This window comes from Larus michahellis, chromosome 9, assembly GCF_964199755.1.
Source record: "Larus michahellis chromosome 9, bLarMic1.1, whole genome shotgun sequence".
NCBI classification, from domain to species: Eukaryota; Metazoa; Chordata; class Aves; order Charadriiformes; family Laridae; genus Larus; species Larus michahellis.
In genome coordinates this window covers 37,251,236-37,274,409 of record NC_133904.1, presented here as the reverse complement: position 1 = coordinate 37,274,409, position 23,174 = coordinate 37,251,236, and the positions used below count along the sequence as shown (strand labels likewise).

Sequence of the window (23,174 nt, the reverse complement as noted above, 5' to 3'; positions counted from 1 at the left end):
TTGCCCAGGCCCTGGATGCCAAGACAGAGTTCAGATGGGGGCCAGATCTTGCTATTTTGAATCCACGGTTTTGACTGAAGTGCGGCACATAGGGAAAGAGCTGCCCTTACTTGCACCGTATCTCCTGCAGTGGGACCCACACTGAGCTCATCCCTTTAGTCAAAAGGATGGGACTTATACAGGTTGGGCTGTTTCATTCAGGGATATGTGGGTCTTAATTCAGGGCCATCAGATTTCCTCTCCAGTCTTTTTTCTGCATTTGTACAAGTGGGACTGATTTGGGAAAGCTGATGAATCAAAATGAACAAGAACCTCTATAATTCACAAGTCAGTCAACACATACTTGCCAATAAAAGCATCGGAGAGGTTTTTATCGGCCTAAATATTGAAACCAAATTTTATTTTTTGAAAATGACATTACACACATCTTGCAAATGTACATTTAGATGAGAAAACAATGAGTAACAAATATTGAGAGCAAAGCTATAAAGTGGACAGGTTCTCTGCTGCATGGCATTGCATTACAAGAATACTCAGACCTGGGATGGTTATTACAAGTAGTAAAAACAGTTCACAACACCTCACAAAAATGGAATTTTTTTCTAGAAAGTCAAGTCTTCTAACAAAAGGAAATTCTGTTAAGGGAGAAGAGGCATGGGGGATAGAAGTGTGGATCTAGGTACATTTTGTGGTTTTGTGGCAGGGTTTTGTGGGGTTTTTTACAGTCTGTTTCTTACAAAATCCATCTTTATGAGTTACCCCCTCTTTTCAGAGACTTTGACTATTTTCTGTCCTCCGTTGCCAACAGAACCACAGCTATGCAACAGTAAGCCCTGTGTACTCAACTCAGAGCTTGGGAGTGTGGAGAAGGAGTTGTCTACAGAACCCCTAACAACATAAATCCTATATATCATCCCCCACCCCCTTCCGCTGCGTATCCAGGAAAATCAAAAAGTGTGTGCAAACTCCGCAAATCAGGGGCCGTGGGACTAGTCCCATGTAGAACAACCAGGTGTGGAAGCCACAGCCAATATACCACGTGCCACATGCCTCAGCTGCGATGGATCATCGAGATCTCATCGCTTACTGGTGACGCAAACTTCCAAAGATTTAACTTGTTCCCCAGTTCAAGCAGAGGCAACAGGTGACTGATCTCCATCTGTTTTACCTTGAAAGTTAGAGTCTAATCAAAGTGCCAAGGCGCTGTGAGAAATTAAGTTCCCCAAGAGAACCTGTTGAGAACTGCTTTTCAAACCTCATTGTATATCATTTTATTTATGCCCAAATCTGTACTTTACAACCACGAGAGAGACAAAGACAGAATAAGAGAGAGGGAGAGAGAGAATCTTTCCAGGAGGAAAGGAAGAGCTAATTAAGAAAAGAGAGGTACAGGACCATGCATTTACTCTCAAAAGCTTGTTCACGAGCAAGCTAACATTTCTAACACTACAACCACTCATCTACATCTGTTTGCTAAGTAACTGAGTTCTACCTACAACTAGGGAGCAGAAGGGGTTTTTTCTTTTCTTCCCCCCCCTTTAAAACGTCAATAAAAATGTTTTCTGTACAAGTTGAATGGCACAAAAGGTGGTTAAAATGCTAAATAACTCACCACAAATGGAGAATGCAAAATTAGTTCAAAACATGCATGGACTGTGTACAGGTAAGCAAGGAATCATTGGCATAAAGCTGCAATATATTACAAGATGATACATTTGAGATCTTTTGGAATAACCTTTGCTTGTTCTGTCCCTTTAAGAGAACTTCACGTAAAAATTCAGCATAAAGGGAGTTTAAGGTATATATCCAAGCAGAAAATTAACTATGGGCAAGATTATTTGTCTGAAGAGAAAAGCATTTCCCCTCCCCTTCCACGCGCTCCCCCAAGGTACAAAAGTCAATATGATTAGCATTGCTGCAGGCTTGCCAAAAAGAAAGGTTAGATAGATCTGTTTTAGGAGAACAAAAGCACCATTTAAATTAATAGCTCTTTGTACAATGTCATTAATTAAATACCTTATCATTTAAAAAAAAAAACCCCAAACTGAAATTTACCAAACCCAACAAAATAACAAGTGAACCCTTACCACCCCCGTGTCCTCCAAGGTTATGTACAGAGTTTAAAGTATACCAGCTAAACTTTAAACCCGGCTGCCCCTCCAACCCCCACCCACTGAACGACAATAGAAAATACATCGTGGCCTCTCAGTCATATTATATTGCAGCTTTGTTATTAATGATGAAATCATACAAACTCAATGAATGACCTAAGACAGTAATCCGTGATCAGGTTCCAGTTCAGCTGCATTCCTCCCTCCCTCAACACAACTTGGCGGCAGATCCGCAGCTCGGAGGGAGCCGCGGAGCACAGGGCCGTGAGCAAAGGCAGTTCATGCTCTTCAGAGAAGAGTGGCGTGAAGAACTCAGGCTTATGCGATGAGAGCCGCTAACGCTAGCTTGTGGTTACATTTGTGATAAAGAGAATAGGCAAAGGCTAGTAACAGCAAAGTCAGCAAGCTGATACTCCTCCCCTGTGCTTCTAGACTAGGCAGTGTCATAAAATACAGAGTATCGTGGAGGTGAACGTGTCGTCATTTCAGAGAATAGAAGGAGATTTGGCTAGACAGGTTTCCTCTTTCTAAAAGACCCTGGGTGTCTTCTAAATTGAAAATCGCAGCTGTACTAGTACTGCCACAGGGATAAAGCTGCTTGGATCACACATCATTTAAATAAGAAGCAAACTAACAACAATTTCACGTCAGAATTCAGCATCTAATTATAACTCACAGGCTTTCTTGTTCTTACATTCAATACTTCTGCTTCACCTTATCTATAAACACCAGTTAGCAGTGCAATTAATTCCCTAGACATTCTTCTTTTTAAGGAGATGCATCATTAGACACCACACTAAATCTGGAAAAAGCTTTTCTGTTGTAAAGAGGGGAAAAAAAAGGGAAAAAAGCTGTGTGTTCTGCAGCCCATCAGTGACTATGTGGTCAGCATGTGAGCAAGACAGAATATCACTACATTTCAGATGGAGAAAAGAAGCCATGCTGGAATTTAAAAAACAAAACAAAACAAAACAAACCCAAACAAAAACAACAAAAACAACCCCCAAACACAAACCTAAAAAACAAACAACAAAAAAACAACTAAATGTTTCACAGGGATTCTCTGAAGGTAAAATTCTTCATTTCAAGAACTGGGCCTGTACCCCAGCTCGGGGTGCGTTTGGTCCATTACTGACATTTCCCGAGTTTAACTCTGCACGTGGGTTTCTCAGAAACTTGGGGGTTCAGAACCAGGTTTGGTTCAGGTCCTCCCTGACCAAGTGCCACCAACATGTTTCATTCTGACTGCATGTGCCAGATGAATCACTTTGCAACAACCCCACTTTTTAAACGTGACTCAAATTAATCTCTATTTCCTATACATAACTGTTGTAAATAGAGATGGAAGAACCAGCTTGGATAAAAATCAAAAGCAGCCTTGAGTTTAGATGAGTCACCTAAAATGAACTGAACCTTCCTTTTTATGTTCAGAGACATTTGGTAATATTTTTCTCTAAAAACCAAGCCAACCATAAATCTATTCTGCTTCGTACTAGCTGGGACTAGAGTAAAAAAATACAGGAAGAAATAGAAATGCTATTTCTGCTTCCATAAACCTGCTGGGCTCAGGGCGTGTCTATTGGTAGACTGAAGTAAGAGTAAAGTGAGATAAAGCCAACACTCTTCAGAACCAGAAAATATAGAGACCCTGATCTGCTAAGGTTTCTTGTTTAATTTTCAATTCTAAAAGTTTTAAGATATTTCAATGAAGAAAACTAATTCAGCTTTATCATTATCTATAATAAAACTATACAAAATATCTCCCATATATAACTTGCTATTAGAGGTTCATACAAGAGATCACCTTATAACTGGGGTCAGTGAGGTTTTCTCTGCAAAGTCTGCAGCTGTCACCCAGGAAACTGAATCTGCACTTAAGTAATCAATCACACAAGAATTATTGACAGTAATCAATCTTTGAAATAGGAGAGCAACTTTGGACCAAATGGGTTCAGCTCCCTTAATTACAGAGGAGCTTCTGCCTGTTTAAAGCAGCAGAGAATTAGGTGTATTGGGTTTCACTTGTGTTATATTGAGCGTCTGAGAACCTACAGAAACAAAGAGGTGCAATCTTTATGCAAAAAAAAATAATCTGAGACTAAACAACAAAAATGTGTTCAGATAAATCAGTTGTTTTGCCTTTTAGGATTCAATTCATGAGCACTGTAATTCAACTGAATTTGAAAAAAAGATCTCATGAGAAAACTGGTGTTAAACACAGATCTCCTTGTTCAGCATGGACTTCCCATTGATTTATTGAATGCAGCAGGTCTCACATATGTGGCTAGGCATTTCACGGACAAGGTCATCATCAGCCCCTCTGCCTGCACAGCAAATCAAGGTAACCTCCCCCAGGAACCTGTTTGGCTATTCACCCTGGTGCAAGTGGGTTGCTACTTTTTCTAGAGCTTGCTGAGCTCCATGGGAAAGGGATGGGAGGTCCAGAGGTGTCCTCATTATTCTCTTGCACATGTCTTGCAATTCCGCAGTGTGCCAGGCCTGTCCTTCTCGAAGCCAGGGCATACTGATTAATTTCTATTTCTGATCTGATAGGGAGGAATTAAAATAAAACCAAACCACAGGTTGGTGCTGTCATTCAGCAAAGGGCTGGATTTTCCCTTCCTCGTTTTAGGGATGACACATGCTGGCAGGAAAGTGAAACAGGAGCAGGGGAGGAACTTCAAACCAAGTTCTCCTGCCTGCGGCCAAGCATGACCTTATTTCTACCATCGGGAATGGGACACACAGCCTGCATCCTGGCTTAGATACCTGCAGGGCAATAACTCTTTCAACATGCAGCCAGGACCTCCTGCTGCTTTTCTGTCTAGAACGAAGCTGTAGATCCTCAGCTAGCCCCAGCCTCCCATTTTGTTTGTCCCTGGAATTTCTTGGCTTTTCTCTTTTATTATTCCCGCACATCAGTAGCACTGATGCCTCATGCTCTCCCTTCCATTTGGTTTTCTGTGAAGTTCAGGCTCATTTCATCACTCAGTAAATATCTCCTAACAAATGCCTCCTACCATTCCTCTTAGAAACAAGTCTTTTTTCTTTGTTTCCCATGACACTGGCCATCATGGCATCTTTCTCTAATGATGCCAACTTTCTTTTTTCAGCTGACAGACTCTAATTACTGCAAAGATTTGTTAATTCCTTTTGGGCATCCTCCTTCTTCAGTTGTTTGAGTGATAAACTGTCAGACCTAGGGAAGCTCTAAACTGGCTCAAGAGTCCTGAGTTACAGTTCATTAAGATATAGAGCAAGAGCCAGAATAGGTTAGTTCAACTAAGTGCATTGAGCAATGAAACTGAAAGGCAACTCTTTCCCATGAAGCCATCTGGCCATGAACACTTTCTAAACAAGAAAGCTTTCAACAACAGGCCCACTGTTTTCTTGGTAGAAGGCCACTGAAATCATTAGACTTATTCATCATTTACAAATACATGGCCCACATTTTGAATGGTAACAGAAATTGCCCCCGATATGTACGTGTACATGTAACAAGAAGAGGGGCAGCAGGGGTCTGTATTCAGGCCAGAGGTGGTCCAGATGAGAGAATTGGGTTGCTGGATGTGGATATGGCCTTGCTCTCAAGGAGTGTTGCTGGTGTCTCCAGAGTTTTGGAAGAAATAAAAATTATGCGTCTGTCTTTCACCATTAGTAAAATAAAAACCATTTTTACAGCATAGTTTTGAGAGAGTCAGAGTTCCTGAAAAGACTTGCCAAACACAATGGACCATAGTTTGCTTCTATAAGGTTTTCAGACTTCGCTAAGTAATGAATAGATGCTAAGAGCAAGTTCTTCCATAGCTCTTTGTATCAGCTTATCTCAAAGCATCTTACAGATGGAAGTAAGTATTGTGACCAGCTCTTTATGCATTGGGACACCATGGCACAAGGAGAACTGATCTGTCCACACTTATGCCAAAGACCAGTAGGCTCTGAAATCCCAATGGCTCTGAAATCCCACTGCTGAATCCACTAGATCTGATTCTTATTTACTCAGAAGCTCATCTATTGGCCAAAAATTGGTGTCAGTGTTTTTAACCTTCTCTAAACAGAGTATCCTGAGGGATGGATAGTGGTCTGTGAGCCCAAAGCTCCACATTTTCACCTGCAGACGGAGTACACATACCCTACCCTGCAACTGGGCTTCTATCAGAGCAGCTATGCAATGGCATTACTGAAAAAAACCCTTTCCATCCACCCACTTACAATCTGTGAGCATCTCACCTCTCCCTATTAAAACACGTCTTTTTGTCAGCTTGGCCACAGACCTTCAGACAAACATCAAATGACTAGATCTGTTCCAGAGGAAACAAAACAAAACGAGGGGTCCATACACATTGCTGGCCCCAGCCTTTCACCTGGAGGCACACAGAATGAGAGACACCAGATCTTAAGCCAGGAGCAAAGAAGGAGGGTGAAGAATATCTGAACGACAGAATCGATAACCAATGCAGCAGAACCCAGCCCAGTTCACTCCACAATCAGTGAGGAGTGGCTGCACCATGAGACACAAGACTCAGCTTTAACATTTCCTGAGGTACCATGGAGAGGCCTGCTCAGATTCATACAGATGGGACAGAAGAAGAAACCTGTGATTCTGGAAACAGTAATTTTCAAGAGCTGGTTGCATAAATGCGAGATGGGCTAAACATCTCAAGAATCAAAGTCTGTTCTGTCCCCTTTTGTCAAGGCTGTTTTTATCTAGGCCTTGCTGGGCACACGTATAGTCCCGCTTCTGAAGCCCAAAGCACGCTGGAAGGCACTTTAGGTCTTAACCTTCTTGGTCTTATCACACCAAGGTAGTATTTCAGCTAGATCTCTTCTAGGATCTTGTGTAAAGCACTAATCCTGTTGCACAGATTGACATCACTCTTTACCGAGAAAGACAGAAAAAGATCTTCATCTTGTGCCATCCATTTGCTTCTACAGAGGACGTCACCAGTCCCACACACTGTTTCAGCCTGCTTCCATCAGCAACCAGAAAAATAACTTTGGGCCTAAATCACCACTAGAAAAAAGAAGCTGTTTTGTTCTGTCTTGGTCATGACCAGCACCTCGTGTGTGGTAAACACACTTCTAGATAGCTTTTCTCTGGTTGTGGATTGTCTTAGCTTGAGGAGACACTTTCTGGACTAAATTTATACCTACTTTACTTGACTGTTTTTTCTTTCCTTTCTCTAAAAATGATTCTGCTCTCCAATTGCCTTGAATGGATGAGCGGTAACCCTGAAGTCAATGGCAAAATACACTCATGTGCTCTCACTGCAATAAAGAAGTCACATACTGTAAAGTCCATACTTTGCCCCTGCAGAGAGGATGCAGCTTCCAGGGATGGCTGTCGGTGGAGCAGCGTCTGTGTAGGGATTCAGCATGGCGTTACAGAGCAATTTCACAAGGTGTTCTGCAAAGTAGCTAGCTAAATAATGTGCAGATATAGGAAACACAGACAATGGTAGGCAAAAGCCGTTTCCATCTCCCACTGCAGAGTGGACCAAGGTAAAATTCCATTACGAAACTCTTTCAAAATTACTTCAAGTTGTAGAGTCTTGGCTGGCTGTTTAGTTAGTGGAACTGAACTAGCTCCAAATCTTATAACAGATGAGGATTTAAGCCAGAAGCTTCAGGATTATAAATGCTTTACGAGTGACAAAAATCCTAAGGCTGAAGATTTTGCTGCATTGCCCTGATCTTCTACAGTCAAGACCATCACTGGAATGTATGAATACTAAATACAACAGTCTATGCTTGGAGGATTGCTCTAATTCCTTCCTAATGATCGCGTGTCTGAAACAGGTATTTTTACTATATATGCAAATTTACTAAAATATACTGGATACTGAATAAAGGCAGATTTCAAAGAAAAAAAGCTCTACTACTTTAAGAGTCTCTCTAATTTGTTTTTAAATACTGTATTGTTTTAAAACAATATAGTCTTAGTGATTCAATTAGTCTCTGAAAATACTAAAGGCAGCCTCATGAGGGAAATTAGACAGGGTTTTTATAGCAGAATTAATATGGCAAATCCTCATATCCTGTGGAGTTTTATGTGCTTGTAAAAGTAGAAAAAAATATAAAAGGTAAACTCTGGAGTATATAGTGGAATTGCTATCATCTGCTCCAGGATCTCATAGGGTCTGGAATTATTATAGTATATTGAAAGTAATTAATAATTTATTCCAATTCAGGAAAGCTTTCTGACAAAACCCAAGCTTATATCTCGTGAAAAATCAACAGGAGTAAAGCATGTGCTAAAATTTAATCAAGTCTTTAAGTTCTTTCCTGAATTAGGGCTGTGCCTATATTTAAATGACTAAGGTACAATGCCTGTGCATTGTTTCTCTTTGTATTCAAATCTATGTTAGGGATTCTACAAAGCCAAAGATAACTGATTTTGAATGTAGGTAACATTCCACATGCATTTCTGTACAAGAACTCATGCAATATTGGCATTAATACAGAATTAACTATATGTTACAGCTGAAATGCTCACTGACTTCTCCTACTGCTCAGGCATTTCTACCTAGAAAATTGCTTTTTAAAACTCGGGAGTTTGACCTCATACCCTGTTTTCTTTGTGGCTTCTACTGGTTTGAATGGCTATTTTTCCCACAGAACAATTTTTTTTTTCTTCTTTTAGGCCTTTTCAAGGTCCCTCTAATTCCCTGAAGGAATTGTTTGGCTCAGCCCCACCCCAGGATGATCCTCTTGCAAACAAAACTCCAAACGCAAGGGAGCACTTGCAGGATCAGGTATTAGATGTGTCAGTAGGTGCAGCTCAGGAAGACGGCCTCAGTGATTCCTTAGCATGCTCCACCAGGAAGAGCATCTTCAAATAACCAAACACTACTTGTGGCAGGAAGGAAAGGAACCACTTCTCAACAGCTTCCTCAACAACCATCCATCCAAAGGTTCATTTACCGCTTGGGATCCTGCTTTATCTTATACAAACTGAACTCATGGATACCGGATGAAAGCACATCTCAGACTCCTTTCCTACCACCATCAGCTCTAGCAGTTCAGTCTGTTTATAGATATCAAAGATTTGGGTTTTCCTGGTGGATCTGTGGTGAGTGTCCTGTACTGAATAGCAAGACAACCTAGATGCGATCTCATGGCTGGTCTCTTGATTTAGCAGAGACTCAGAGGAAAGGTGGCAGGACATGCTTACCCTGACTACGACAGGAATGGCCTGTGTCACTGAAGTGACACACCTTTGACCGGAGTTCAAGTCCATCATCTCTAACAGGCAGGGTCATGACTACTAGTCAGGGTCCCTGGAAAGGCAGAGACTTAGGGAGGGACTCTGAGATTTCCACCAACAGGACAGAGGAGAGGGTAAAAAACATGTCAAATTATCTGTCCCACGAAAGCTTTTACTAAGGCAAAAGTTCCGATGAATAATCTTGTTAGCATAACTATAGCCTTTAACATCCTTATGCTTAAAAAGTCATATTTTCTCAAGACCAGTGTCTACAGTAGCACCCACAGGATTAAACGGCCCAAAATTAGCACCCATAACCAAATCTGCTCCCAAAATACTTCAGCACCTTCTGTTAGAGGATCTGAAAGCACTTTACAAATGTTAACCAACATTTGGCCTCACAACCCCCAGTGAGGTAGAACAGTATTGTCCCTGTAGGGACAGACAGATTGAGGCACAGGGTTACTAAGAGACCTGCTCCCGTTCAGACACTAAATTTAGCAATGCCAAGGGCTGAATGAAGGTGTCCTGACTACTGCACCTATGCTTTGTCCAGACTCCCATCCTTTCCCCCACAAACCTTCAACATGAGCCCTTAGCCTTGGAACTAAACCCAGGATTCTATATACAATAGGTGAAACGATCATTTAGCAGTCACGTAGTCAGAGAGTTATTCAATTAAATGAAGTTATTTGTGGGGACAAATGATTTCTTGTGCAAAACTTGGGGTGTAAATGATCATGCACTAAGACTACTGGGTACAAATTTGGTGCATGATAACTCTGACCCCTTGATAATTCCCAATCCTGGCCTCTCTCAGATAACTCTCTTTTTTTAAGTTGCATTATATGTATCATCACGTGAACCTCTAAAGATGTAGCCTGCACAGATTGTTTCAGACCAGCAATGTAAGCAAACAAAATGTGGAGTGGCTTTGGGAACAACCCAGCATTCATGTAGCATCAAACATCACAACATTATAATGCATTCTAATCACAAGGGGTTGCAAGGCAATAGGGAATAGGTGTTGAAACAAAGGCAAATAGAGCAACAAAGAAAGATTTGATTGCACAGATTTCATTTAGGTAAAGTTCTGTAATAATAATTTTCATCGAAAGCTTCTTCCATGAGAAAGGGAGGCAATGCCAGCTAGCCTATGACAAAGCTTCGGCGTAGTAAAAACCACCAGCCCTGCGTGAATAGATGAACTTTGCATTCTGTAGGAGTCATTACTGATTAATAAAAGCAAAAGGTTTCTCTAGATACAATAAGTTTTTGTCAGATAGAAGAGTTTCTTAAAATACGGGTTTTTGAACACCACAAAATTCCATTTGTTATATAAGTAGAGAATCTGGCCATAGTTAGGAATACTGAAGTGTAAAAAACCAAATGTGTAGTCTTAAACATTACAAAAACTATCAAAACATTCAACATTTTGAATTGACCTCTTTTTTTTTCCCCTACGTGTGTCTGTTTTGGCAGTGATGACAAGATTTCTAAACTGATTTGTTGTTATTACTCTTCTGCAGTTGTTGGTTGGCTTTTTTTGTACATTTTTCTGAATGTGTTTTTTAAACAAAAGAAAATTACCAGTTCTTATAAAAAAGAAGGAGCTTGAATCCTTACTCCCAAAACACAGATACAAGGTTTTCCTTTATAAAAAGTGTATTGATTTTTTGCTATAAAAAGTGACCTATAGGGTGTCAAACCTGAAAACAAATTTTCACAGTGTTTTCAGTGTTGGCTGTTCACAAGGCATTACTGTTACAAACAGAGATAGAGAGATACCATAAGGTAGGTATAAAAATTTCTTACCAGCTAGCAGTGTCTTTGGATCATACACAAAAGGTTTTGCACTCCAGATAACTCAGATGACTTACTTTTTTTTTTTTGCTTAATCATTTAAAAAAAAAATCCCAATATTTGAATCACTATTATACTATTGCATTTTATGCAATCATTCCTAATCTCATCTAAGCTTCTGCTGGCATAGTAAGCATCAAACTAGTAAGTCATTTCCCTTCCTGCCCTCCAACAATAAAAACAATACTAGTTAGTATGCAGGTGCTAAAACCAGGGCTGCAAATGAGGAGCAGGTGAGCTGGCAAACGTTGGCAGTTTGGACGGGTGGAGAATTATCATTTGCTCTACTTGAGCTTGCAAATTGGTCAGCAAGCGATCCATTTGTGCACTTTTGGGGGAGCTACTTTACTATCACTAGAAAAATTACATAGTTGCAGCAGAAGAAGAAATACTAGAAGAAAACGGGAAATGCACAGGATCATTGGCATATTGGCCCCAAATTGCTCGCAATGTCCATTTTGCATCCCTGTAACTTGGAAGAATGGTATCCCTCTATCTCTATAGACTGGTAGGTGTTGATTTGTGGCACGGAGGATAAATCACAGAAAAAAAATGACATATAACTGTGTGTCCATTGTCTGATTTGAAAGCACCAGTCACCTATCTGCTTATTTTGGCAGAAGTACTCTACTGTATCTTAAACATAGCTCGCAATATGGATGTTTCGCTTCATGTCGCTTTACATGGAATCTCCAAGGGAATCAGAGTCATCCAAAGACAGAGGCAGATACAAGTCCTGTAGGAAGAAAGAAGAAAATGTTAACTCACACAATCAGTTTCCAACTTTGGTCATGCAGTTGAATGGTCCAGTTCTACGCAGCTTGTAGGGACGGGGTGGAATGGTTACTGGACAGGCTGACCAGTTGTCCAGGTAGTTCAAGGCTAAAATCAAGGCAGGTTACTTTCACAGTGGAGCAAGAGAATCTTGGTACCAGAAGAAAGATGACTGTTCAGTGTTAAGTTTGAGAAGTATTTTTTTATCGCTTCTGGATCGATGTGTGGATCAATTACAGCACAGGCATGAAAGAGCAGGACTTTCCTTAAACAGGTCTCTTTGAACCTAAGTCTACAATAAAGAGTCTTACCTTGATGTGACAGCTATCCTTAGGACAAATCTCTAGGAAAATCACATGTTCCATGATTTATTCTTTAAGTCATTTCTGATTGATTAGAAGAGTTAAGAAAATAATCACAAATGTATAATTTGGGTCAAATGCTGAATGTAAAGATTTCCAGGGTCCCTTTCTGGGTAGCCATCATATTACACTTCCTTAAAGTTCTGCATGGAACCAGGAACACAAACTCGTGCAAGGGCTAAACCTCTCCTTGGGCATTTTTGAGCTCTGACCCACACACAGGAAATGAGTGTGAGCAAAATGAAGAAAAGCCTAAATACACGCAAAGGAAATTGATATAAGAATCTTGATATAAGAAGAGGTAAACTATGACTTTGTGGTGAACTCAGCCTAAGCATTTATCATTTGAGCTTTAACGGAAAAAAAAGAAAGTGATTTCATCATAAGCAGGAAATTGCCCCTGGGAGGAAGACAATGATGCATGAATATTCTGGTAACCTAAAATGCTACACTTGTGTTTGCTGATTGGTTAGGTTAGTGGACAAGCTCATAGATGGATTGGCTTTGCCCTCAGCAGTCACCATCTATTACAAATGTTCTAGGGGCTTCACTGGAAAGGTTCGCTGGTTTTCAGCCTGCTGAAAACATATATAAAACATTAAAGAAGGTGAGTTTTACTCGTCTTTACCAGGAAGCAAATACTCTTCTCCAAAGTCCTAAACGAGATAGTGTTTGGGAAGTATTTTAGGTCCTTGATGGCTGAAGCAAAGGATGCAGTTTACAGCATTACTTTTGCTGAAATACACACAAGCATTTGTTGAATTCACACTATGGCCCAGATGCTGTTCTCAGTTATAAATTAATAATAAATCTGGACCCATTGTGTTAAAATTGGTGCATTTACTCAGACTTGGACTCAGCAGCTGAGATCAGAGTTAAGTCCTGAGGAAAATACAGATTTCATTTGGGTTCGCTATGCCTTTGTTAAAGAAAATGGAATAAAGCTGAATAACTACAGCCTCTCCCTAAGTTGGGAATATTTTAAAGATCTGATTCTTGAGAAGCCAAAGTCCACTCCAGGCTCCCCCAGTACAATTCAATCCCATGTCCAAAGGTCAGTGATCCAAAATCTTACATGTTAGAGGAGTAATCCAAAGCCCATTGGACTTCTGGGGACTCTTCCCATTGACTTCTCTGTGCTTTGTTCCACCATCATAACAACTGTAGTCCAGCTGCTGCTACTACTCCTTACTTTGAGAAAAAAAATAATCCTCAAACAAAATGAGTTCAACCCATGCAATCTAGACCGTGGTGGATTACATGTGTCTGGCTGACCTCAAAACCTCACCACTATCAGAATTTTTAAATTACTCTTCCAGAATTTCAAGCCAATGCTTTCAAAGTCATACTCAGGCTGAGAGATACATTCTGATTACTAAAGAGAAAACCCACTGCCCTCCTCTCACACTTAACATTTATGTCCAGGTTCCAATTTCTGTATCAAGTAAAGACTGTTGGAAGCAACACTGTGGCTATTCCAGAAATAAGAAAGCCCATGGAAATGACAATCTGGACTCAGCACAGAATGGCACTGAGCAACAGGAATATAAAAAGCTGTGACTGCTGCTATACCTTTTAAATAAATCAATGCATGAATTATCTATGAACCAGCACAGGTTTACTGATCTCTACTAGGATGTTGTGCTACCTGTTAGACACCCTGTTTATTAACCGGAAAAACATCTACTGTACCAGAACACAATTACTACACCAGCTGTAAAAAAACATTTCCTGTAAAACAGAGCATGGCCTTAAATAATTAAAAAAAAAAATCCTTAAGACGTATTATTAAAGTGATGTCTTAGAGCTTCAGTAACATTTTTCCTGCTATTTAATGGACCAGATTTGCCAACACTTAAGGCTTTTCAAGAGGAGGATTTATATGAAGATCATATCCATCAATAACTTGTGAATTTTTTCAAATAGCGATACAAGCTCAGGGCTAAGTTATCTCTTCTGATCCATATGAATGAGTACACATTAATAACTCCAAGGGAAGAAACAGGCCAATAATTTGTTGTTCACCATCTCACTAGAGCCCAAAGTGACAACCCTTTTAGGTAATGGGCCAAATTCTCCACTGTTTCAACATAAGGAGTTGTGCTTCCAGAGAATATGGCCATGACTTAAATGTGATACAAATCGCAGTAGACTAAGGAAGAAACTGATGTAGTAAGGTATAAGAAACGTAATACCTTGTGCTTACGGAGGCTCCCTGGGCTGGTAGGTGTGGAGATCGGGGACTGCTTTGATTTGGGTGTAGACAGCTGACTGCTTGAGGTCCCATTTGCTGTCAGAAAACAAGACAGAAGCTAGCAGTCAGACAAGCAAGAGGAAGATCTTATTTCTCCTTTGGGGAGTTGGAAGGTGTCCAAACATTTAGCACAGAAACACTATAGCTTATTCATGTTCGGCAGGAGAAAAAAACCAAGCGAACAACATGGCTATTCACCCAACTTAAGGCTTTCAGCTGCTCAGGATAATAGACTCTGGAATACAGCGAGATACCAAATATATTCAAGGAGCAATATTTTACACTACAAATATTCACCAAATTGATCCAATATACGCATCACCAGAAAAACAGAAAGACAATTTCTGTTTAACACAATTGAAAGCATGTGGCATTTAATGGCATGAGTGGAAACCAGAGGCTGCAGATATCCTGGATCCTACACAAGAAATATTAGATGTCAAATATATATATTACAAATTAGACAAACAGCTGCCCAGAATGCCCTGTTTGTAGTTAGCTGTGGCTTGGATTAAATGACCAAAAGAGCCCTTCTGAAGCCCTGGTGTAAGCACAGGATGGCACGTCCCTGTTCACCTCTCTGGGGAGAGGCCAGAGCTGGCTCTGCTGTTCCTCCACTGCCTGCGCCAGAGAAGTGAACATCATCCATCGGAGAAGGAACAGGAGAATCACATCAAGCGACGATCCTCTTGCAAAGATCAAAATCTGGCCTTTTGGTTTGCTTTGTTTATTCAAGTTGCTTTGAAGAAAACACAGTTATTCTCCATTTAAAAAAAATATGATTCATTTAAACCAAACGGCTTTTGTAAGGGCTGTTCATTGAGGCCTTCACAGACATGGCTTTTAGTTGAAGGGCCCCAGGGCTATGTCAGGGCAAGCTATTATGCATTTATTGGACCAAAAAGGAATCAAAATAGCACTTTATGCAGAAAAAAACGAAGGGAAACAAAATGGAATAAGGAGAAATTAATTTTTTCCTACCACTGATGTTCTTGAAGTAAGCTAATGTCTTTGATAATTGCCAGGTGTCACAATACGTTATTTCATAAGGACAAACTTACGCATAGTGAACGTGGTCATTCATAGATTGTGTATCAGCTCCAGGGATATAGACCCTTTTGTTACTGGGGGCTGTAAACACACAGCTCCATCAGCACAAGCAGCATTACTTGAAGGAAGGAAATTCGCACTCATGCTGGCTGTGTCCAAGTACATTATCTTTTCTGGCCTTTTCTTTTTGCAATCCAAGCAGCAGCAAGCTGGAGGCATTCTGAGCATTAAACTACACATCCCAAGCAAGTCTACAGAAAGTGACATTTCCAAAACCTACTCCAGATGTTATCATATTCAGCACAAGCCACAAAACTAAACCAGATATTTTGATTGTCATTTCCTTAAATGGCTATAGTGTTGCCAGCCCTCCAGATAACTATACAAATCCTTACCCCTCTTAAAGAAAACATTTTTAATTGTTTTGATGTTTCTCACAAAGAGAAAAAGACAAGCATATAATGATACAGGCTTGTTGTCCTGCTCTCTTAAGTACCCAATACCTCTGTATACCATTACTCTAAATGTAAAGGCATGTGCACAGGAGGATGAATGATTTCAGCGTATGGGACGTATGCTTCCAATTTTAATAGCTGGATATGCCAATCAGTTACTTAAAATTAAACAAGTAGTTGAGTGTCTGGAGGAGACCTAAGAAGTGTGTAAAGTATCATACAGTAAGAAGAAAGTGTGTGAGTGCTGTATTTTTAAGAGCAAGACCAGCATCACTCTTGTTTTAATGCCTAAGACAGCCTCATTCCTCTTCTCTGTTACCTTCTTGTGAGAAAGAGGAGGACAGTTAAGGTTCGTGGTATCACTGGCCCAAATGCAGAAGTCATATATGTGAATTCAAGTAAGCATAAAGAAACGTGTGCTCTAAGGGACAGGACAAAGGAGGAGCTGCCGGCATGTTAACGCAGCTCAGACTCAACAGATTGATGGTGACGTGGGCCCTCTGTCTTCATATCTATCATTTCTGTGCGGAAGGCACTATTGGGAAGAGGAGGCTATTCATCACAGATAGCTTTTTTCCCATTACAAACGCACCTCACTGAGGAAATAGGTATTTCTTAAAAGGTGGTAGAAATAATGATTTATAGATAATTGGGGAACAGAGTGACCCTTCACCTCCCCATTCCACTCAGACCATTCTTTATTGGTAGAGGGAAAAGCTGATTCTAGAAACCCAGAAACTGTTACACGCTGGTCCTTGCACTGCGACATGCCACACTTCACTTTGCTCCAGTTCTACAAAGTGAGCTGCCCTTGAGATTGGTGGGAAAAAAAGTACAGTTCACTAACTATATGACATATAATGAAGGGAATTCAGAGAAAAAGAACTTGGATCTCTTTTATGTTTTTTGTTGTTTTTTTTTTTTTTACCAAATGACTGAGTTTTCTATTAAAGAAAATGTGGGGTACAATAGTACTAATATAATCTGTATTAGCTAGAATCTACCTCAAATTTCTAAAATGCCACTTTCTTTCTTTATTTCCAATTGTCATTGATCCTGAGGCAGGAAGTAATCCTAAAATGAAGAATGCCACTTAACAACTCTACAAAGAACCCAAATTTTCCTTCCACAAACAAGAAGACTGGAAGAATGGCTAACAGTTGATGTGCAGCAAATAGATATAATTGCTGCAGGGAAGGACAGAAATTCCCTAATACAATGAGACCTTTAAGTGCTACAGCAGGGATGTTAATATTTTATGAGCACCAATGAAAAAACAGATGTGACATCCAAATCAGAAATCCAATGAGACGGATGTATATCATTACAAATATTCACCAAGAATTTTGCAGCAGGAGCAACAATTAAGAAGCCCAGTTTAATTTTCTTTATGTCTGATAATGAAGAATAGTGTTCATAATCAAACTTGCATGCATTTCTTTTGAACTCAAATGCAGGAAAATAACAAGAGGCAAAGAGCAGATCCCAGGTGGGTATAACGCTGCTGCGCCACTAAAAATCTGCTGATGACTTATGGTAGCTAAGGATTTCACATAAGCTCAGCTATTGGAAACCATTCTTTATAACCAGCTTTTATTTGAACTCATTTGGGTTTCTTACACCGTGTTATTCTTTGTGTATTATATCTTATTTATGCAATTCTATTTGCTTTGCAACCTCAATTTACCTTAAAGCCCCGTTGTGCATATGACACATCCTTTACTTGCATGATCATGTGTAGAACCTTGTTTCATAGGATCCTTACCTCCTTCAGCACACAAGAGCATTTGTACTCGGGAGATAAATCAGATTTGTCCAGCAAATGAGAGGGAGGATGGAGAATATAGCATCATGTCATGTTTGAGGTGGCTATGAGAGATGCAGGTAAAATGAATTCTCTGTCTGATTCTCCCACAGATATTCTAGCCAAACTTCTCATACGCAATTGTTCCTTGAGAGTTGCTGAGGTTTGCTTGGATGACTGGGACTCTGGATCTGAATGTCCAGCAATGATAAGCACAGAGACCTGTAAAAAAGGTTAGTGGGGTCCATCTTTTAAACTCACATTTCTATCAATGAACAGAACTGGAAAAAGCTGGGCCCAGGGATCACAGTGAGCGCTGAAAATGTGTGGAAATATCTCTTTTTCTAACAATTTGTAAAATAAGGTTAATACTCCTTACTCCATTGGGGTTCCCAGCTTTCTGCAGATGAGTTCCTAGTTTGAGGAGCACATACTCATACATCACAAAAGTGAGAGAAAGAACTATGAAATATGTAGATAGTTTTGTCTCCAGGTCAGGACTTGAAGTATCACCAAGAAAATAAAAAGAGGCAACAACCAGAACAAGAACAGCATAAAGCAAATGTAGAAATAGCAGCTTATTTAGTGAGCACAAGCCACCCTGCCCTCCAGGACAGAAGAGTCTGCAGAAAAAATAAAGACTCCATTGTAGCGTTTATTCACAAGTGGAAGAATTCAGATTGCACAGGCATCCTTTGCTCAGGCACCTCGTAACTCCCAAGCACTCAGCTCTGCAGTGTTGACACCCTTTTCCCATCACGTTTTGGTTTGAGGGTGATCTCTCCGCTGGATGCGTACTGTGGATTGTGAGCTAGCAGAATGCAAATAAGTGCACGTGGGATAACAAGCTGCTCTATCTTGTGTGCAATCCAAAAGACATCTGCTGCCTTTTTAACACATTCATATATAATGACCCTGGGGAGCCAGATCTGCAGTCAGGACAGACTGACGTCCTGTATCTGTTTTGCTAATTGCTGCTGCCTTGTGAATATGCTTTTGTCCCTCTATCCAAACCCTTCCATTAGAGGACTGAGAAATTAAAGTCCTGCAGCAGTGCCTCAGATCCCTGCTCATCGGCTCCCTGAGCCAAATCAAGGCAAAGCTGAAGAAAGACATTTTCAAATTTCAGCTCAAGGACCTGTGGCTCTGTACTGCAAAGGACTAAGATCATGCTGGTTTTAAAAATTTTAAACTCTCCTATCACAGCACACGTATTTATACAACTGAACCCTTGTTTGTTGTGAGTTACTTACTGTAAGATAAATTCATATTTTTATAACAAAGTAATGGCAAATGACATCATTATTTTCTCCCCTATATTTCTCCTCTGAGATGTATCTCTGTCTTTTGTTTGGTTTGACTTCTTATTGGAGTAGTCTGTTAAAGAAATTTTGCCAAACTTCCTGCTGACCCTACCCCATTTAAATCTCATGGACCATTGCAGCAGCACAGAGACTTATCTCCTTATGCCCTGTTTTCCTCTGTCATGTTAGGAGAATGAATTGGCTGGTATACTGCAGGTGTAGTTTAGTCTGGATTTTATTGCTTTAAGCTATGTCATTTATCAAAGCTGAATGCATAGAAAGAAAAACAGAGGCTAGAAATAACCATAGAAGCTTTGTAACTCCAATTCTGTGCTCTACATTGGAATCAGATATATTTGGGTCATCCCCAATAGAGATCTTATTTTTTAAAAGCACCAAGTCTGACAGGGACTCACAGGCTCCCTAGGAGACCTGCTTCAGTGATTAAGATGCTTAAAATTGAAAAGTGTTCCTAATATCTGATCTATATATCCCTTATTAAAGATTTAATGAATATCCTGTCATATCCCTGATAAACACACAGAAAAATTGATCCTTATCCTCTTTTTAATACTTCATATGCATTTGAAGCATGTGAAATTGTCCCTTCTCGATCTTCCTTTTTTCTAAGCTCAATCAGTCCATTTCCTTCAGCCTGTGTGAACCCTAGGAAATTTCTTTGGGATTCTCTCCAATTTGCTTATGCCTCTCTTAGCATGTTCAGTCCGTACTAAAGTACCACAACCCAAGCTCAACTAAGGCCAGATAAAGACACCAATCCCTTCCAGTCTCAATTCACACCTGATATATGAGAAACTAGTTCAGCTCTACTAGCTAACATTTGGGAGACAGAAGAGAAAGGCACCTGGATACATTCTTATAGAGGGAGAAGTAAAATCCTGCTGTATTTTGCTAACCCCACCTTGCTGGAAGCAACATTTTTGGGGGAGTAGGGGAGTTAGGTGGAGGATATAGATGAGAGACTGCATCACAGCTTCAGCGCCAAGGAGATGCGAAACTAAAGGATATATTGGAAGCCCAGTGGGAACTGCTGGCAAAGCAGCCAAGGCCTTTCAGTCAAACTGAACCAGGAGACGAAAACAGCCCCATGATGGAACGATCAGCACAGTGTCTGGAGGAATAGCTGGATTAAAACAGAAAGACACTGGCATTGCTGAGAAGGCATATATATGGGTTGGGAGTTAATGAAAGAAGGAAGAAAGCATTCCCCTTGGGAATATAAGGACTGTCATCTGTTACCATCTGCTTATAGAAAGACACTTCTTCATTCATTCATTTAATTCTCATTCATTCATTCATTTAGTTCTCATTCATTCATTCATTTAAATGACTGTATGGTAAATAAAGAGATAAAAGTACCGTGTCAAGAAAACAGTGTTTCACATGTTTCTGTAGATTAGCTACCTCATTTTTTGAATATCCTTGGAGCTGAAGGGCTCTGGCTGCCTAGAGGGAATTGAGCTTTTCACAGCGAGGCCATGACACAACTAGGCAGGAGGCAAATTACCTCCGGCAGAAGGTAGCAATTCAACCAGTGAACTCGAATTGCTGCAGCTGGGAGCTGGCACTCTCTGTGCAGTGGCACTTCTGTGCACAGCCTTTTGTCCTGGCATTTTCTAACAAAATATTTTGTTTATATGTTCTTTGTTGCTCCATGTTAGTTCTTGTTATTTTGGAATGAGAGGTGACCACTTAGGTGCCTCACTACCAGGACCGCTGTAACAAGACAGTCAAGGAATACATTACAGTTCACATCTAGCTGGTGATAGGAGCAATTAAATGGCTTGGAAACTGCTTCCTTTTCAGCGCTAGATTTACAGACTTCCTATGTATATTTCCTTCTGTATTCTACTGTTGTTCTGACTCAGAGGTGGCCCCAGAGACCACAGTCAGGAACAAAGCTTTGGGTGCCATCAGGGGAAACTGGACTCCAGACAGCAGTATGCTTTATGACTCTCCCAGAAAGCTAGTTATCTATGTTTCTCATTGAGAAGTAGATCACTAAATCCATAGCCAAAACCAGAAGGAGCAAAGGATATCAAAGATGAATGGAGATCACCTGGCACAGAAGGCAGATCCCTACATAGAAAGCTTCCAGGCTGACAAATCAACTCAGACGGGGATCTATCTACACAGTCTATGACAATGGCTAACACAGCATTGAGTCACACAGTTGTATTCATTCACCTGCGTCACCCGACAGTTTACTGCGGCAGCACTGAATGCATTAGAGAGCGTGCAGGTTGCAGGAGCAGGCTGCAGGTGCAGGATCCACTGGAGTGTAGACAGTGGCCTTGCTAGGGTGCAGCTTGCCTGTGTTGGAAGGTCTGGAGCACATGCTACAGCTACTCTGCTGCTGGAGATGTCTTTTGTCTCTGGCAATCTGTGAGGTAATAGCTTTGGTTTTACCAATATTATTCTCCAAATGCTTTCAGAATACACAAAAAGCCCAAATAAAGAGCCTCAAAGCACTTCCCTGTGCATGATTCCATGGGTAGATCACAGAGCTCTGTATACAGATTGGTTATCCCTGTCTTGGACGATCCATTGGGAAAGAAGGCATGAACAGCTTACATGATGCATTCAAAGCCATGGAGCGAGTCAATGAAGGAGACTGGGATAAAACACAAGTCCCCTCCAGCCTGTGTGGAGGATAGCTGCTGCTCAGGCACAAAGCATTTCCACAGCTTCGAATGAGAAGTGTTTTATTTATATTGACACCTAAAGATCAGAAGTGTTCCTACAGTGAATGGTAGAGAAAGCAGATGCAATGATTGCATGCTGCCAACGTTACATCCTCAGAATTAGCACTAGCAAGCTCTGCTGAAGCAGTATTTTTCTGTTCTCTCTGTGATATAACAGTGACTTATTACTTTTGTCCGCTATCTGCTGGCAGCACCAAAGCTCTTGCCAAGGAGTGAGGCACAGTTGTGCATGCACAATCTGCTTTAAGCCTTAGCTGCCTCTGTGGGCCATACATGCGGACCACTGTCCACATGTATATCTACCGCATTCTCATTTTTGCTGCTGATAAATAATGTACCATTTTCCCATATGTTATAACAGGGAAATAGAATAATTGGGATGAAAAATGGAAAAAAATAACATCCTTTTCTGTAACTGTGGTGTGCTTGTAATGAGGAGGGTTCAGACTTCTTTCACTCAAGCAGCATGGAGATTTACTTCAGAATCTGCATTTACATCAGTGCCCAGATATGTCGGGGCTTAGAGACTATGGTGGAAAAAACGATACAGAAACCTACATGGAGAAGAACTGAAAAGAACAGCAACTAATAACACAGAATCAAGAAAACCCCAAGTTCTGATATGACAACCATAACGGAGTGAAAGACAGCGAAGACAGAAGGTATAAATGGGTAGGAGATCAAACACATAGCAAAAATATTTAATATACTTGAAATAAAACTGCTTTTAAATCCTTTCACAAATGAAATAAGTGAGAATGCTGAAAAAAAAGATGGGTCAGATCATCTTTTAATAGCTTCATTGAGCATTCCTTGCCTTTTTAATGCAATAACTTCAAAATCCAGCTAAACCTGTTGATTGTTTATGTAAATGTTGACTCTTAAGTAATGTGTTGACCTAATTTCTTTATTTCAAATTCAAGGGACAACAAGACAAGATGGTATTCTATTTTCCTCTCTGTCCTGAGAAAATATCTGTCTTTATATACCTTTCCAGCGCTGAGAGAGTTCAGTCATTTTTTATTCTCATTAAGGAGGAAAGGCTGCCATTTTTTTCTGTACTGAAATCACAGGAGAGTATGAAAGACCCTTGTCTAGATGGATTAAAGAAACCTGATTTGTTCTTCATTACTGATCTTAACTCCAGGAGCTGGCTATTGTTCAGCATTTCTGGTTATTTTAATCCCCTTCTGAAAGGCTCTACTAACTGTGTTCATTAAACTTCATCAGATGACTCACCATTTTGTTCCTGTGAGTCATTCAA

At 40.4% G+C, this 23,174-nt stretch overlaps 1 protein-coding gene across 3 annotated transcripts in view; it reads right to left on the bottom strand.

The window, feature by feature from the left end:
• Positions 1-378: 378 nt before the first annotated feature.
• The window catches only part of DCX (doublecortin), a 125,099-nt gene continuing 102,303 nt past the window's right edge, over positions 379-23,174 (bottom strand). For all 3 annotated transcript variants that reach the window (XM_074599922.1, XM_074599921.1, XM_074599920.1), the window contains 2 exons: positions 14,513-14,607; positions 379-11,917 (listed from right to left, as the gene is read on the bottom strand). In XM_074599922.1, coding sequence (XP_074456023.1) covers positions 11,861-11,917; positions 14,513-14,607 — 152 coding nt within the window. In that variant the 3' untranslated portion in view covers positions 379-11,860. The remainder of the gene's footprint in view (positions 11,918-14,512; positions 14,608-23,174) is intronic.